At 54.3% G+C, this 17601-nt stretch overlaps 1 protein-coding gene across 1 annotated transcript; it reads right to left on the bottom strand.

Annotated features, from left to right (window-relative positions):
• Window positions 1-8186: 8186 nt before the first annotated feature.
• Window positions 8187-16925, bottom strand: TNFSF14 (TNF superfamily member 14). Its single transcript, XM_077838549.1, has 4 exons — window positions 16619-16925; window positions 13971-14007; window positions 10755-10796; window positions 8187-10146 (listed from the first exon to the last, which is right to left on the bottom strand). The coding sequence occupies exons 1-4, from the start codon at window positions 16838-16840 to the stop codon at window positions 9728-9730; spliced, it is 720 nt and encodes a 239-aa protein (XP_077694675.1). The 5' UTR covers window positions 16841-16925; the 3' UTR covers window positions 8187-9727.
• Window positions 16926-17601: the final 676 nt, after the last annotated feature.

Here is a 17601-nt window from a genome sequence, read left to right as displayed (position 1 = left end):
ATCAGGACACCTGCGTTTTCTTCCCAGCTGTGGGAGGGCAGTGGGTCTAGTGGTCAGAGAAGGAGGGTCTGGGAGCCAAGACTTTGGGTTCTGTCCCTGGCTCAAGAAGGGGAGTGGGGTCTAGAGGCTAGAGCAGGGGAGTGGTGGGGGTCTGAGAGTCAGGACACCTGGGTTCTAGCCCAGGCTCTGGGTGGGAGTGCTGTCTAGTGGTTAGTTTGGGGTGGGAGTCGGTTTATATGCCACTGAGAAGTAGCTGCTTCTGGGTCCGGGGGTTGGTGTGGCCACACAACAACACTGCACAGGGATTGCACCTCCAAGGGCTGATATGCAGCTGCCTCTGGGGTGGGACCTAGCAGCTGTAGGACGGCACCCGGCAAAGCAGCACCACTGTTGAGGACAGGAACTGAAGAGGACTCAAGGCTCAGGGGGAAACGTTGTGTGACCAGATGTGAACACAGGCAGGACGCCAGAGTTCACAGCCCCACGCTCTGGTAAAACCCCGATGGAGCATTAATGATCTGAGCGTCTCTCTCTCTCTTGCCCCTTATCTTGAAGATCCATCTTCCCCTTCTCGCTACAGCAGCAGCTCGAGAGCGCCGCAAACAGCCAGGAGGCAGCGCGATCAGAGAGGCCTACTCCATCACGGGCACGGCCGAGATAAGGGATTCGCAGAATCACCCACAGCCCGTGGTTCTGCTTCTGCCGACAAACCCGCCGGTGCCTAAAGTAGGTCGAGGCAGCCACAGGCCATCGAGGCTGCAGCAAGAGCCTGGGTGCAGCAGAAGGAGAAGCACGAAAGCCCCATGAGAGATGGAGGAGCCGCAGGAGTCTGCAGTGAGCCGTGCCGGCTCCTCGGCACCATCGATGTTCTGTGCGGCCCGAGAGAGCCGTGGCCAGGCCTAAGTCTGGCTGCGTTTCCCTGGGCTTCATGCATGGGCTTGTGTTGCCTACACTGCCCCCTCTCCCAGCCCTGGCTGTCCCGGTAAAGGAAATTCATCTTCCCTTCCCTTAATGCCACAAGCAGGGCAGCCATCTCAGCGCCACTGGGCACCAACCCAGGGCCAGGCCACAGGTCCGGCTCTCCAGCTTGGGTCACTAGATCTGCATAACTGTGAGTTTTGCGGCCTGGCACCACGCTGACCCTTGGCATCATTTCAGGGCCGGATTTAGGGGCAGGTGACCCCAGCCGCTGGGCCCCCGTCATGCCCTATCCTCGACAGAAGCTTGCAACGTGCTATGGCATTTGCCTGCAGTACCGTATTCAGCCACTAGCCGTCGCTGTGTGGTGGCTGGGTGGTAACAAGAGAGACAAAGTGGAACGCGAGCTGGGAGGCTGCTTTTGTTAGTAAATTCCCCCTCCTTGAGGAGGACTCTGGGATTCCACCGCCGAGCGCATGTTGAAGTCCCTGGTTTTATTTAATGGAACATGGTGGCCGGGCTTGTGGGGCGTCGGGCTGGGGATGCTGTTTTTGTTGTTTACAGATTCTTGCGTGCAAATGTATCGTCTGCTACCACCGGGATAAATCGTGCAGCAACGGTGTGAAAGGGGATCCCAATGCAATAAAAAATAAGGGATTCAAAAGTTCAACAAATGGCTGGGGGGGGGAGTAGTGGGGGGGAGGGAGCGTGGCACCAAAGACACTCCTCTCCTGGGGGACCATTTGGTTTAGGGCCGGCCCTGCATCAGCTTTTCTACGGCTGGCGTTGAGACCTATGACAACACGGTTCCAGGACCCCCTCTATTGTCCCCTCTCAGGAGCCCCAGTCTCCCCCACCTTGCTCCTTCCCTTCCCTTTCTGGCTGGTGAGGCTCACCCTCAGGGGATGGGTCTGTCCCACTTCCCAGCTGCTTCCAGGAGTCGCAGTGGTTTCTGCAACAGCAGATGCGGGCCTGGCCTGCTCCCAGCTGCGACGTGTGAGGCCAGTTGTTACGATTGCCATGTGTATGTAGCAAAACATCCGGCACCTTACCTCTTTTCACTGGCAACCGGCAGGGCAGTAGAAAAACTGGCCAGACAGAGCAAAAACCAGCCAGTGGCAACCCAAGCCCACCCTCGGCCCAGCATGCTCAAGGATGTTTCACCAGTATGTGGCATGTTGCCCTAGTGCCAGGACTCACAATGCCAGCTTCAGCACATAGACACCACAGCTCCCCTGGGAGATAGACCAGGTTCTCTCCAGGTCACAGCTGGGGAAACTGAGTCACAGAGAGGGGAAGTCCAAGGTTACACAGTGAGTAAAGAACCCAGGCATCCTGATTCCCAGCCCCCCCACTCTAACCACTAGTCCCATCACCCTTCTCACAGCCAGGATAGAACTCAGGCATCCTGACTCTCAGCCACCCCACTCTAACCACTAGTCCCCACTCTCCCCCCAGCCAGGATGGAACCCAGGAGTCCCGACTCCCAACCCCCTGTTCTAACCCCTCGACCCCACTCTCCCCGCAGCGAGGATGGAACCCAGGACTCCTGACTCCCAGCGCCCCCCGCTCTAAACACTAGATCCCACGCCCCTCCCTTCCCAGTGCTGGGGATAGTCCCCAGGCCCCTGACTCCCAGCCCATCACCCAGCAGACCATGCTGCCACTCGCAGATCTCAGTCATTCTCTACACAAACAAGAGCCATCTTGCTTTGATTATTTTTTTCTCTTCCCACTTGTGGGCTCTGAATTTTGCCATTTCATTGTTATAAATATCCCACCTGTAGGTGCCTGCTACCCCCCCACCCCCCCCGGCCTGTGGGTTTGCAGCGCTGAGTAACCCGGCGCTGTTTCTTTTACTGTAACGCTACTTCCCCGATGCTTATCACACCCACAGCCACCCAAATTCTTCTTTCAAGTCAGTTTCATTTCCCATGGCAGCCCCTGTTGCTTTGGCACAGAGATTCAGCTGGCAGCGGGGAGGGGAGAGCCGCCCCCCCATCCCGCACCACCCCCTCGGGTTGGATTGGTTCCTGGGCTGATGTGCCTCTCTTAACACTGAATCCTCTTTAGATGGGGGCTTCCCCTTCTGTTCTGTAGACAGCAGCATCAAGCATCTTGAATGCAAATCCACGCCTCAGTAGATTAATGGAGCCTAAAGCTGGATCATCGATTCTGACCTTCTGTATGACATAGGTCAGAGAATTCGTCTCCATTTTCTACCTAGGTGACATCATTGGTCCCAATAACCATTGAAACGAGAGCCCAAGGGGAGCAGGACACCTCCCGGTGGCTCTCAATCCAGACTGGAGGCCTCGCTGGGAGATGCTTTAGTCAAACACAAGCTATTGGGCTCAAAACCAGGGCAAGGAGGTGAAATTCTCAGGCCCGTCTCCGATTTGGCAATCTGAGAGTCTCTTCTGGCCTTAAGCTCTCTGATTAAGCTGTGGTCAAACTAGAGAATACAATCATGTGCCTGGTTTTCAGCTGGGGAAACTGAGGCACGGAGGTTTACCCAAGGTCACTGGCAGAACTGGGAATAGGACGCAGGCCCTGGGACTCAGCCTCCCAATGCAGCGAGGTGGTGTGCTCCACTGACTGTGCCATCAGCTTCACGAGGCTCGTGGGGGACTGGACTCGGCCCGACAGCTGAGTGAAAGTTTTCAGCTGAAACTGCTGTGGGTGAAAAATGCAGATTGGAGACGCCGAGCCATTTCATGAGGTTGAGTCGGTTTTGCTAAAATGTTTTGGCTGCAACAAAACCAAACTAAGACAGTCCTAAAACCCCCCAAACAATCCGGTTTGACATTTACAGCATGAAATTTTTCGGCTGGAAATTAATTTCCATTTCAAAATTTCAAAATGATTTTTTTTTTTTAAATAAAAAGTGTGTGGAAACGGACCAGATCATGCTCGAATCTGACCCACTCTGGCAAGTCCTCTTTCACTAACAATACTGTAATGTGGTGTGTGTGTGTGTGAGCCCTCTGCTCTCTGCAGTACTGTCATGAACTGAGTGATAGGTGTGCAAGCGAGCATGTGTGACTCCATCGCCCTCTCCTGGATGCAAACAAAACCGCAAAGTTGGGTGTCAGACTCCAAACACCTGCCAGCAAAGGGAGATTCTCCTGTGCTCTTTAAGCTAGCAGCGGGCAACTGTCCAGGCAAAGTCCTAAGTGGGCTGCGGGCGGTTTTGTTACGCTCATTTGTACTTCTCTAGGTTATTTCATCTCCACGCTGTAGGGCAGTACTAGTTTCCTTGGGCTGCAAATGGCGACACTGAGGCACAGCCAGAGGAAGTAACTTGTACTAGGTCACACAGTGAGTTAGTGGCTGGGTATAGAGCCCAGGAATCCTGGCTCTGGCCACTAGACCCCACTGCCCTTCCACAGCTGGGCACAGAACCCAGGAGTCCTGGCTCCCAGAGCACCTGCTGTAACCACTAGACCCAGTATCGGAATCAATGTGTCCTGACTCGTAGGCCCTGTAACCACTTGACCAGACTTCCCTCCTAATGCTGACTGTCATAGGGCGTGACTGCCCTCTAGCATCCTCTGTTGGCCAAGCACAGCACGGCAGTGCATCCCTGCCTCAGTTTCCCCTCCCCCAGGTTTTGTCTCTCCCAGAGATTCACGTGGCTCGGGGAGCGGGGGCACTCCCAGAGTTCAGGATAACTAAAAGCCAAACAACCCCCAAGTCCTTTCACCCCCACGTGGGCTCCTCTTCAGGATGCCAGAGGGTTAGCGTCCAGTATCTGAGCCTCTTTCCCTGGAGTCCTTCCACAGAAGCGCAGCACACTACACCTCGCTGGGTGGTGCTTTCCCCCTTGGAGTTTTCCCCGCCCTTTTACGAGGGCCAGGTGTTTCAGGTTGTCACCTAGCTGCAGCCCTCTTAATTGCCTCACAAGGCGGGCTCCCTAGCTCCAGACCTCCTGTCCCTCAAAGGACCAGCTGCCCTGGTACCCCAGGCAATGGGCCAGCCGACCGTGATGGGCTGTTGCAGTCAGACGTGGGCGTTTGGGGCACCATGACTTGGCTTCGTGCCATTCTTCCCCTGAGCTGGGCGCTCCCCCTGCTGTGTCCATATGCCCCACTTCTCAGTGCCATTGAGCCACAGCCCCTGAGCTCCGGCTGCAGGAGCTGATGCAGAGCTGCCCTCCCCAGCCGAGCCGTATCTAGCCACGGCTTGCAGCAGTCAGGAAATCCTCCTGTTCTCATGTGGTGTGACCCAGAGGGGCCAGATAAGCATGCGTGTGTGAGAGAGCTGACGCCGGGCATTTCCATCCCAGGCAGGGGCCCGGTGCATAACGGGCTTCTCATCTCTGGTACCTCCGGATCTCGGAAAACCGTGGCCCGGGCAGGAAGTGCCTTCTCACCCACTCTGCCCTCAGGTCTGGAGTGGGGACTCTAGCCATCATCCGCAGTTCCCTAAAGCCTCCTGCACTGGAGCTAGTCACTTCATCAGCAGCTCTCAAAGCATAGTGTCATTATCCCCATTTTACAGGTGAGGCAACTGAGGCGCAGAGCGGTGACGCAACCTGCCCAAGTTTGCCCAGCAGTGCAGCTGGGAATAGAATCCAGGTCTCCTGAGACCCAGTCCGACCCACTAGGCCATGTTGCTTCCCTGCTGAAGGAGAGTTCCCAGTTCCCTCCCTGCTCATACTTCCACCCCGAGCCAGAATGAGAACCCAGGAGTCCTGACACACAGGGACTTATGCTGTCTATCCCTGGGAACGCACCTCAAGAATCCTAACTCCTCGCCCCCTTCCTCTAACCACTAGACCCCACTCCTCCTCCAGAGATGGGGCTAGAACCTGGGAGGCCCGTCTCACAGCCTTTACCTAAGCCATAAGAGCCTTTTGCTCTGAGTCTGTAGTGGTGCAGACCCTGCCCTGGCCCTGCCCTGCGCTAGCTCGTTTGATTGCCCCATTAGCGCACTCTCTGAGAGCGGGGTGCAGGCCCAGACCAGGTCAGTTTGCTGCCATGGCGGAGGCAGAGGACTGGTCCCCCGGGACGTGAGCCTCAGTGCTAGGCTCTCCTTAACTCAGCCGGCTTCCACCTTGTACATGCTTGGTTGGGAGACCACTACAGAGAGCACAGAAAGCCGGGGTGGGTGATTTCCACTGAGTCACTGCAGAACCCGGGGCCCCAGTGTGGTAGCAAGAGACGCTACAGTTCGGAGGAGGTGTAAAACCCAGCTCCTGACCGCTTGGGGTCATTAAACATTCCTACGGTGCATTTCGCCGGGGTGCACGCTGGCCAAATGCCACCCCACGTCTTTCCATTCTGCCTCTTTAAAAGGTCCCCTGTCATTTGGATTCTTCTTTGTTTCCTAACCGAAACTGCCATGGAGCATTGCTGTGTGCGGTGGAATACCTGCCGTGTGGCCCACCCCAGACAGGGCCACATTTCAGAGCTGGGTGAACAAACCCTCCAGACTGAGGGCCAAATTCTGCTCTCCCACTAACACCAGGTGTAAATCTGTTATGCTGGCATCTGTCAGTTATAAATGGACTTCAGTGGAGTCATTCCAGATGCACACCGGTGTCACCGAGAGCAGAAGCTGATGCATCAAATAAAACTGAAACCTCGGGTTGAATAAAAGGTCAGGTTAGTCCCAGGGCGCTTTGGGACCCAGGGGTCAGATCCCAGGCTAGTGTAAATGGGCCCAGTCAACGGAGCTATGTTGATTTACTCCAGCTGGGATGCTGGAAACTCTTGGAAGTGGCTGGAGGTGCACTGGGCCTGAGTCAGATCAAACAATCTAACCCCACGGTTTTTGAACGGAGTTACTCGTATTTACACCAGGGGATGAGAGCGCTACCTCTCCAGAGCAGATGCAAGGCCTGATTCTGCTCCCATCGACACCAGTGTCATTCCAGGGGCATTACGCCACCCTTGCTCCGGTGGGAGTGAGAATGAGGCACCGGGCTGCTGGCGGTGGGGTAAAAAAATGGCAGAACCTCTTGGAAATCCTCAGATGACCTGAGTGGTGCTACCCTGATTTACACCAGCAAGGGGGATCTGGCCCCATTCACTCCAATGGAGCAAGGGCCGATTCGCACCAGCCGGGAGTCTGGCCCTAGGGCTCATGCAGGGACTTTTCCTTCAGAGCAGTCGCATGGCACAGGGCAGAGGAGAGAACTCATTCTATTTTGAAGCTCAGCAGTGGCCAGTCTTTGCTCTGTCCCTTTGGGGGTCTCCAGGGGCTTTACAGACACCGATTAACCCCACAGCTTGCCCCCCTGCTCCCACTGAACTTAATGGCAGATTTGCCAGTCACTTCAGTGGAAACCAGATCGGGCCCAGGGAGGTAGATTATGTGTAAAACCAGTGGCAGAACTAGGAACAGAATCTCAGAATCCTGACCCCCCCGCCCCCCAGCTCCTGTGGTCTTGGACCCCCCTCCTCTCCCACAGTGGGGAGTAGAACCCCAAGAGCCCTTATTCAAGTTGAGAATAGAACCCAGGACCCTCTGCTCTAACCCCCCGATCCCTTCCCGGAGCCATGACTAGAACCCAGGAGTCCCAACTCCCAGGCACTATCATAGTAAGACTGCGCTTCCTCCCGGACCCAGGCATTGCAGCCTCTTAGTCCAGAATCCCTGCGCTCATCTCGGACTCTCCTCCCGGCATCTCGCCGCCCTGCACCTCTCAGCGCCGGTGCAGCCCCCAGAGTGCTCTGGACTCAGGTAGGGAACGATGCAACTTTGTGATCCATGCAAACATTGCCCTCGCGGGAGCAGAAAGAAGGGCAGAGGGGTCTGTAGCAGGGGGGCCTGCTCTTTAAGGGTAAGGGGGTGTGTGGCCGGTCCGGTGGGAGACAGGCCCCTCAGCCTCCCGTCTCCCCTAGGGAGGCATCATCCAAGGCTTGGAAGGATTCGATTTTTATCTGCGTCAGTAAACATCAATTTCACCGTACATGCCCACAAACTAATGACAACAAATATTTCCATTGCTCATCATAGAAATGTACAGATGGGCAAAGTGAGAAAAAATGCCGAACTTTTTGGGGTTTGATTTCAGGCCATTTACTTTGTATATTTTGACCCGGGATGTTTGACCATTTGTGGCTGAACAGTTATAAAGCTTTACTGAAGCTGAAATCTCAGCCCCTACTTTTGTCAAATAATTACCTCCTCCCCCCGCACCCCGTGTCCCCCAACTATGAAAATTGAAACCAATAAGAACAGGAGGGGAAAAGCTACCTGTAATTTTGCACAACTGTGAACATTTAAATCAATATTTTTTTTTTTACAAATGGCTAAAACAAACACCAATATCATCCATCAAATTATAAACAAAATAAAAATCAAATTCTGCCCCCCCTCCCACCTAAACATACCCAGTGGCCCTGGGGTAAAGGATAAATAACCATTAGATACAGCTGCTCCCTGAATATCAGGGAATACTCATTGTAAAATAAATAGGCACACACACGGCACGTAGCGCAGAGCAGGGAATGAAGGGAGCCGGGTCACAGCCCCAGTGGCCGGAAATCAGCTTCGCCTCACGGACTCCAGTGGATCGACGCTCAGGTCTCCCGGCCGGAGTTCTGGGCCCGTTCCGCAGGATTCTCCCCTCGGGTAAGTCTTACATCAGTGTCGCTTCCACAAAGTTCCTCCGGATTAACACCGCAGCGAGTGAGAGGAGAACCAGGCCTGTTCTTCCCAAGGTCGGAGACACAGGGCTAAATAGTAAGGGCCCAATCCTCAGCAGGTGTAAGCTGGCATTGCTCCATGGCAGCGACGCCGATTTGCACCAGCTGACGAGATGGCTCTCTGCAGCTCTTCTTGGGGAAGACTCCTCGGGCCAGACCTTCAAAGGGAGGTGCCCGGATCTGGATCAGGGCCTTCCCCATGAGCAAAGGGAACTGCAGGATTTGACCCCATCAAGCACCATCAGTTGCTAAGCAGAACTGCAAGCCAATTAAATACACTTTCCTCCCACCAACACCCTGGCAGCTGGCGTAAACAAGCATGCAATGATTGAAGTTGAGTTTGAAGTTATAGATTAAAGTTATAAAGATTGAAGTTATACTGACATACAGCAGCTGAGGGTCGGCCGGCCTTGGCGACCTTGAGGCGAAATGTCCCTTGTGGTAGCCAGTTTCTTTGCCTCTCCACTTTCAAAGCTCATCTTGGCTTTCAAAGCTATTCGAAAACCCGCTGGACCTGACAGAGGGACAGTGGCCAGCTAGTCGGGGGACAGCAGTATGACCTATAACACAAGGGAAAGGGAGAACCATCGTCCCTGTTTTGCAGCTAGGGAAATGGAGGCACAGAGAGGCAAGATGACTTGCTCGTGGTTTCACAACAGGTGGGTAGCATAGCTGGGGATAGAACCCAGGAGTCCTGACTCCCAGTTCAGTGACCTCCCGCGGACCTAACCACTGCCTATCAGAGTATCTTCTGTCCAAAGCACTCCATGCAGCTTAAGCTTCGGGATACCCTCGTGAGGTGGCATGTTTATGCTCAGACGGGGAAAGCAAGCCATACAGAGAAAAAGTGTCTGGACTGAGGTCGCACAGCAAGTCAGTAGCAGAGCGAGGACTTGGCTCCCAGTGTCCTGATCCCTAGTACAACGCCTCAACTGGAAGCCCACCCTTCCTCTTCCGAGCTCTGTGACCAGCCTCGGAAGTTAACATGATGAGCTGGATCCAGCCTGGGGAGCATATTAGACTGGCAAGGTGCAACAATATTTTAGGGGGTGCTGGGTCAGAGTGACGTAGGAAAACCACATCAGTGGTGGATTAAAAAGCACAAGGCCTCAATCCAAAAGCCATCAGTTGTGGCTCCGGGAAGGGCCTGCTCAGATCATGAAGGTGCCAAAATAAGACCTGGTGCCATCTCTGATCTGTAGCACCTGTCTCTGCGACACCTTGACGTAAATCTGCTCCTCCTCTTCCAGGTGGAAGATTCCTCCAAGGAAGCTGTTTTGCCGCCAGAACTCGCTGTCCTTCCCATCGCAGTAAAGGATCAGGTTCTCCATAAGTTTCATCTCCTCGACATACCTGGGGGTCTTCTTATAGATGCCATGATAGATGACAGAATTCTGGCCCTGCTGAGAGCAACTCTGTGCCATGAGATGGATCTTGGAGTAGATGTAATAGAAGCCAGGCTTGATGCAGACCAGGGAGCCCCCCTGGTAACCCACATCATGCAGGAAAGCCCAGTCCTTACTGTGTTCCCACTGCAGAGAGCCGTTCCCAGAGGTGGTGAAGGCTGCACCTGGGGAACACAATGCCCACAACATGTCAGGCCTCAGCTCCCGCCCTGGGTCTCAGCCCAGAAGGAGGCATAACTGGGAAGAGAACCCCGGAGTCCTGGCCCCATCCCCCCCCCCCCCCGCTCTAATCACTGGACCCCACATCCCTCCTAGAGCTAGGGAGAGAACCCAGAAGTCCTGGCCCCCATCTCCCCTGTTCTGATCACTGGACCCCACGTCCCTACCAGAGCTAGGAACAGAACCCTGGTGTCCTGGCCCCATCCCCCCCGACTCTAATCACTGGATCCCACATCCCTCTTAGAGCTAGGGAGAGAACCCAGAAGTCCTGGCCCCCATCTCCCCTGTTCTGGGAAGAGAACCCTGGAGTCCCGGCCCCATCCCCCACTGTTCTAATCACCGGACCTGACTCCCCTCCCACAACTAGGAACAGAACCCAGGAGTCCTGGCCCCATCCCCCCTTCTCTAATCACTGGACCCCACATCCTTTCCAGAGCTGGGAATAGAACCCAGGAACCCTAACTCCATTGCCCCCTGCTCGAATCACTAGACTAGACGCCCCTCACAACAGAGGCAGCAGACTATGCAGGACTTATGCAGGACTTCAACCTACCTAAGACATGAGCTGCTGGCTTCTCAGCGTGAAGTTTCCTGTCTGCAAATGAAACAAACAAACAAAGGCCCAGCTGTGAGATCAGCCCAACTCCGAGTCCTCTGTTCCCAGGGCCAGCGTGGGCTGGGGAAGAGCTGCCCGGGGCTGAGTTCTGGAGATGGGCCTGGATCGGAACCCAGCTCCGGGTCGGAACTTTGCAAATGGAGCCAGGCAGAGCAGCACCCCGGATCAGAACTGGGGCTCACCCTCCAATGTAAAGCAATGGTACCCTGCGTCCCCCCCAACCCCCCTAGTAATGTCACATTCATCTTCCCCCCCATCTGCCTTGTTCCATTGCAACCTCATCACGTCCCCCCCACCACTCACTCCATTACACCCCCGTTCCATTCACCCGCCCTTGCACCCCCCCCCCCCGTCACCACTTCCTTCCACTCTCCCCCGCGCTGGGTCTAGCCTGCACTTTCATCGGGACTGCTATTTAATTTCTCTCTCTGTTTCCTTTCTGTCTCGTTTCCACACACACCGCGGGCCCCCCCCGCCCGCTTCACTGCACCTAGCTCAGAAAAGCCTCCCCCCCGGAAAGCAGTTGCGGGGGCGGATGCGCTAGGCAAACATGCTGCGTCGCGTTGTATCGCAGTGAACCGCCTAGCACCTCTGGGCCCCACTGTCCTCTGCTGGATGGATTTGGAACTGCTTAGCCATGTGTCAGAGCCCCCATCCCCCTAGCAGCTCAAAGGAGATTTTCTGTGAGGGGGAAGCGTTTTTGCAGGAGCAGGGCCTGGGCCTGCACGTCCCATGTGGTTCTTTTGTGGAGCACGGCTGCGAAGCTGGGCAAACCGGTACAATATTTATGCCATTGTCTGCGGAGCCATCCAAACCTTTCCCCCGGCCACTATTCAACTTCCTAGGCCAGAACCTCAGATGGTGCAAAGCAAGGGAATGCCTTTGACTTCAGTGAAGCGCTGCTAATTTGCACCAGCTGAGGATCTGGTCCACTAAAAGCAGTTAGCTCACTGGGGCAGGAACTGTCTTTTTGTTCTGTGTTTAAATTGTACAGCGCCTAGCACTTGGGATCCTGGGCCATGACTACTGTATGCGCTACTGTAATAAAAATCCACCACCCTGGCTTAGCAATATCCCCAGCCCCCACCCATTATCCCAAATCAAATCCACCTCATCCTGTCCTGCTTTGCTGCACAACAGAGATGCTCAGAACCTGACAGCAACAGCAGGGACAGGACCCATAATTTCTGTTCCAAAAAGAGCTGAAGGAGAATCTCTGTTCACAGTGTCGGGACTATGAAACATAGATAAGCAGTTCTGGTACCATCCAGCAGAGGGCAGCGGTGCTCATACGCACTAACCACCTTGTTACTGTGCTCTTGACCAACATAATCAACACAACAACAGATTAAAGACAGTGCCACTGCCAAGTCAATATCATCATTATCCCTAACTCACTTATATACCACTTTTCATCAGTGGACGGCACAGCCCTTTACAAAGCAGCTCAGTATCATTGTTCCCATTATAGAGAAGGGGAAACTGAGGCACAAAGAGGGGTAGTGACTTGCCCAAGATCACCCAGCAGGCTGGTGGCATAGGTGGGGATAGAACCCAGGTCTCCCAGTTGAAGGCTCTGTCCGCTAGGCTGCACAGCCTCCAAATACCTGCAGCCATTAACACCATCGCAAAACGCTCCCAGAGCAGAATGGTACCCCGGATCCTCACTCCAGCATCATTGATTCCGAGGCCAGAAGGGACCATTTGGATTATCTAGTCTGACCTCCGGTATAACACAGGCCATAGGATTTCCCTGGATTAGTTCCCGTTGGAACTAGGGCAGGTGTGTTAGAAAAACAGCCCATCTGGAATAAAAAGCTCCCAGGGATGGAGAACTGTAGCCCAGTGCTCGCTCCGATCCATTACATCAGAGTCACACCGCAGGAGAAGTTTCCTTTCCTCCCCCTGCTGCCAACAAGGGCTGTATATATAAACCACGGACGGGCCCCAACCTGAGAGTCTCTGAGGCTATGAATAAACCTTGGTTGACCAACCCATTACAAATAACCCTTTGCAATTCTTTGTGCTCGCACACATCTCTGTCCCTAGCGTGGAAGGTCTGATGCAGAGATGTTAACCAGAGGAAATGGGGTGGGGTGTGGAGACAAGGGGGCTTCGTTAACAGAGATTAGACCCACCCCGTGTCGGAGTCACACTAGGCTTTGTGGAAACTCACTTCTGGGTAGGGTCGGTGGGACTGTTCATTGCAAATCAATGAACCAATGAATTTAGAGCCAGATCCCCGACTGGTGTAAACAGGGCCAGATCCCAAGCTGGTGTAAATCAGCAAAGCTCTATTGGAACCAATAGGGCCAGATTCCCAATTGGGGTAAACAGATGTCGTTCCATTGAAGTCAATTGGACCAGATCCCTGGCTGGTGGAAACGAGCATTGCTCCACCGGAGTCAACAGGGGCCATACTGATTTACACCAGCTGAGGATCTGGCCCACCACGTCTGCTTGGGAATAAATGGGTGAATGTTTTTATTTCAGCGGGTCCAACCGCGAGGCAGGAATTCTCCTCTCCCCGCTCTGCCGCTGGCGAAGTCCCAGCGGTGTAAGGGAGATCACAGTCAGGCACTGGGAGATCGCAGCGGCGTTAGGTTGGTTCATTCTCCCGGCCAAAGCCCTCAGCTGGTGCAAACTCAGTGGGGCTGCTCTGATTTACAAGAGCTCAGTTCCCATTTAGGCACCGACAAATGACTTTTCCAGCGTGCAGCACCCCGGGTGCCTCTGAATATCTGGCCTTGACTTAGGTCCCTTTGGTGTGTTTCCACAGCAGCGCGTCTCAGAGCCTGGGCCCATTCACGGGGCTTGTGCTACAGGGCTAAAAATAGCCATGGAGACATCTGGGCTCAGACTGGAGCCCGGACTCTGAGACCTGGCAAGAGGGGAATGTCCCAGAGCCCAGGGTCCAGCCCGAGCCCAAACGTCTACACCGCAATGAAACAGCTCTGCAGCCCTAGCCCCGTGGGCCGGGCTCAGCTGACACAGGCCCCCTGCAGGTGTTTAATCGCAGTGTAGACGTGTGTGATTTAGTGGAGCACTTCTGGAAAAAATCTGTCCCTCGTTGGGAGAGCCACGCTCTTAAAATCTGGTCTGTGTTTCGGCAGGCTGGCAGCTGAGGGTTCACAAAAGGGGGAAGAGATTTACCTTGAATGGACTTCTCGGAGATGGCCCCTGCTTCCTCCTAGGATACAAAATACAAGCCTGTTAGAAAGGAGACACACACACACAAAAACCCCAACTCCCAAACCCTGAACACTTTTGGCCAAACAGTTTTGGGCTTTTGGCTGAAAAATTTCCAGGGTTCGTTTTTTCAAATAAACGGTTGACATTTTCCGTGGACCCACCCCCATTTTCCAACCAGCTCAACCTGCCTTCCTCCCACTGGATCTGTGATTGGCTCAGCACCGGGCAGGATCAGACACATGGCTACGTGGGGTATGCAGACACACTTTCGTGATTCTGCCAGTAATGTTGGCTGCCCAGCTGGAGAAGTCTCGAGCCTGATTCTGTGGGGTGCTGAGAACCTGGGGCTCACCTAGAGTTACAGGGGCTGGGGCCTAGACCTTCAAAGATATTTAGATACCAAACTCCAGTGCCTTTGAGGGTCTGAGCCTTGGCATATATGAAATTGAGGACTGAAATGCTGCAGCATACCTAAGATCTTTGGGGTTAATAGAGGGATATCGGGCTGAAATTTAATGGCCTGTGATCTATAGGAGGTCCGACTAGATCATCTAATGATCCCTGCTGGCCTTAAAGGCTGCTGGGCACCTGAAAATTTTGAAGTCACTTTTGAAAGTTTGGCCCAGAGTTGGGGATAGAACCCAGGAGTCCTATTACTCACCCCAACCCCCTCGCTCGAACCCACTCCAGTCCCAGAACCAGGAGTCCTGGCTCTGTGCTTGAACTTGAACCCAGCTTGAAACACGTGTTTGGATGCAGTTTACAAGCACCTGTAGCTGACCCAGGTTCTAACACTGTTTGTGAGGGCAGCTCGAGCCAGACCAGCTCATGCTGGGCTCCGCTCCCCTGGTAGCCCAGGCTAGTAGGGGAGGTAAAGGCAAACCCACCAGGGCACAGGCAATTCAGACTCCCAAAGGAACAGCCCCTTCCCGAGCTGCTCCCCTGCCTGCCCCTGTGATCCCCATGGCCAATGCAGATTTCTGCAGGGGGTCTTGGGGCTCGTTGGTGGAGGGAGTTGGTTGTTGGGGTGGGAGGAAGGAGGGGGCTTGGACACAGCCCCTGGATTTTCCCGCTGTACAGACCCCGCCAGGAGGGGCAGCAGCAGGACCTGGGCCTGAGCAGTTTGAGATTCCAAAGGAATGTTTGCAACCAGCTGGCCTGGGCACCCACAAGCACAACGTGGCTTGAAATGTGTCTCATGTTATGAGGTGTGCACACACACACACAGAGTAATACACGAGTGCCACCCCAACTTACACACACAGCAACAACCCCATTTATACACACAAATCCATACACACACCCACAGCTCCAACCTCGTTTTTTTACACACACACACACACACACACACACACACACACACACACACACACACAGTAATATAGCTCAGTGGTTTGAGCATTGGCCTGCTAAACCCAGGGTTGTGAGTTCAATCCTTGAGGGGGCCATTTAGGGATCTGGGGCAAAAAAATTGGGGATTGGTCCTGCTTTGAGCAGGGAGTTGGATTAGATGATCTCCTGAGGTCCCTGCCAACCCTGATAGTCTACACACACACAGCTCCAACCCTATTTATACACACAAATCCACACACACACACACACACAGCTCCAACCCTATTTATACACACAAATCCACACACACACACACAAATCCATACACACAGTGTAATACATGAGTGCCACCCCAACTTCACACACACACACAGAGCTCCAACCCCATTTATACACACAAATCCACACACTCACACACACACAGACTCAGATCCACACAGCGCCCTGTCGAAGCACACAGACACACCCGGACTCACCCTAGCAAAGCTACACTGCCCATTCCCAGCACACACACACACGCAGAATGTTCTACACAAGCAGGTGTGCACATGCCAGTCCTGATTCAACACACACGCCAGGTTAACACAAACACACTGTCCCATACTACTGCACACAGCCCCATCACGGCACACAGACACACAAACCGATGTCAACACATGCACGACTCTCTGCTAACACAAACCTGCGCTGTCCCTACTAGCAGACATGAGTCCATTCAAAATCACAGTCCCAACACAGCGCGCACAGCCCTGTCCCAGCAAACACACAACTCCATCCTCATATACACTGTCCCATTCTGCTGCACACACAGTTCAATCCAAACGCTCTTACACACGGCCCCATTTTAACACACAGATGCTGCCCAGACTCCACCCGAGTACACAAACACACACCCAGATCCCTGTCCCAGCAAATGCCTAGCTTTATCCTAACACACACACACGCTCACACCAGTGCCTTTGCAAATTAGTGCACACATGCGTACACACACACAGATCCTTCCCAACACACTTGCACAGTCAGCTCATTTTCACATTGCAACACACACACACAGCCCGATCCCAGCACACAGCACTGCCCAGACACTGTGTCACTACACCCCCACCTCCAAGTCCACACCAGCTCATTTCCCTGTTACTGTGTACACACATACACACGCAGAGCCCCCTGCCAATGCACACTGCCCCATCCCCTCGTGCATTCCCCCCCCCCGCCCCATCACTGCCCATGCGTGATGCAAGACTCTCGTCTCCCGCTCCCCTTTCTCGGTCACTCACCCCAACCTGGGACGTTGTCTTCTCCAGCTCTTTCTGGAAGCGGATCAGGAAATAGCCTTCCGTGGCCACCCCGGCCAGGGCTAGGATGACCAGAGAGGCCAGGAAGCCCTGGCTGTGCCAGCAGACCCGCCGCTTCCTCCTTATGGGCGGGACAAAGGGGACCCCGTGCTGCTGGCCGTCCACCACGAAGACAGAAGAAGGATACACCACCCCATCGCCCATGATCGCTCTCGGCGGAGCGGGGGAAGGTCCACAGCAGAGCTCGGGAGATGCTTATGGACTTGACGGCAGAGCCAGAAGCCGACTTGACGCCGTCCCTAGCAAGAAGAGGACTGATCATCCCCTCTGTGGCCTGGGTTATGTATCCGAGCCTGTGACGCCCACAGCCCCGTAGAGGAAACCACACAATTACTCAACTGGCCTCTGAGTCCTTACACTTTTCTCTCGCTTGACTGGGTGGGGCTACCCTGCAAGAAGCCACGCCCCCTTCCCCACCCCCCCCCACCCCCTCCCGGCTTTGCCTCCCTGCAGGAGCATGTCTTTCTGCTAGAGGCAGCCACAGGCTGTCTGTGCTTTCCAACGTGTGGTAGGAAAAAGGGACCTCCACGGGGACTTCCCAGCCCCGACTAACTCCCTCCTTCAAGAGCTTCACTAGAGATCACCCAGACTCATAATTAATCAGCTACCTCAGTTATCAATGGGGATCAAACCCAAGCCCCCCAATGTGCCACAAACCACCCCAGCCCACTTGAAGTACAGAAGCAAGTCCTGTTGTTCTAGGTTAAACCCCAGTCCTGGAGGAGGATCCTGTTTTGCTACGTGCTGTACAGACACAGAACAAGTCTGTCCCCTGCTTCACCACCCCAAACTCCTACCACTGAAACCATCACTTTCTGTCTGAATCTCAATTCATTACAATCTGGCTTTTCAAGCTCTTTTTTCTCTCCGAGAGAAACGCTTCTCTGGCCTCCAAAAGAACAGGA

Source organism: Eretmochelys imbricata, chromosome 20 (genome assembly GCF_965152235.1).
Source record: "Eretmochelys imbricata isolate rEreImb1 chromosome 20, rEreImb1.hap1, whole genome shotgun sequence".
NCBI classification, from domain to species: domain Eukaryota; kingdom Metazoa; phylum Chordata; order Testudines; family Cheloniidae; genus Eretmochelys; species Eretmochelys imbricata.
The sequence above is the reverse complement of the archived record's forward strand: the minus strand, read 5'-3'. Positions and strand labels throughout refer to the sequence as shown.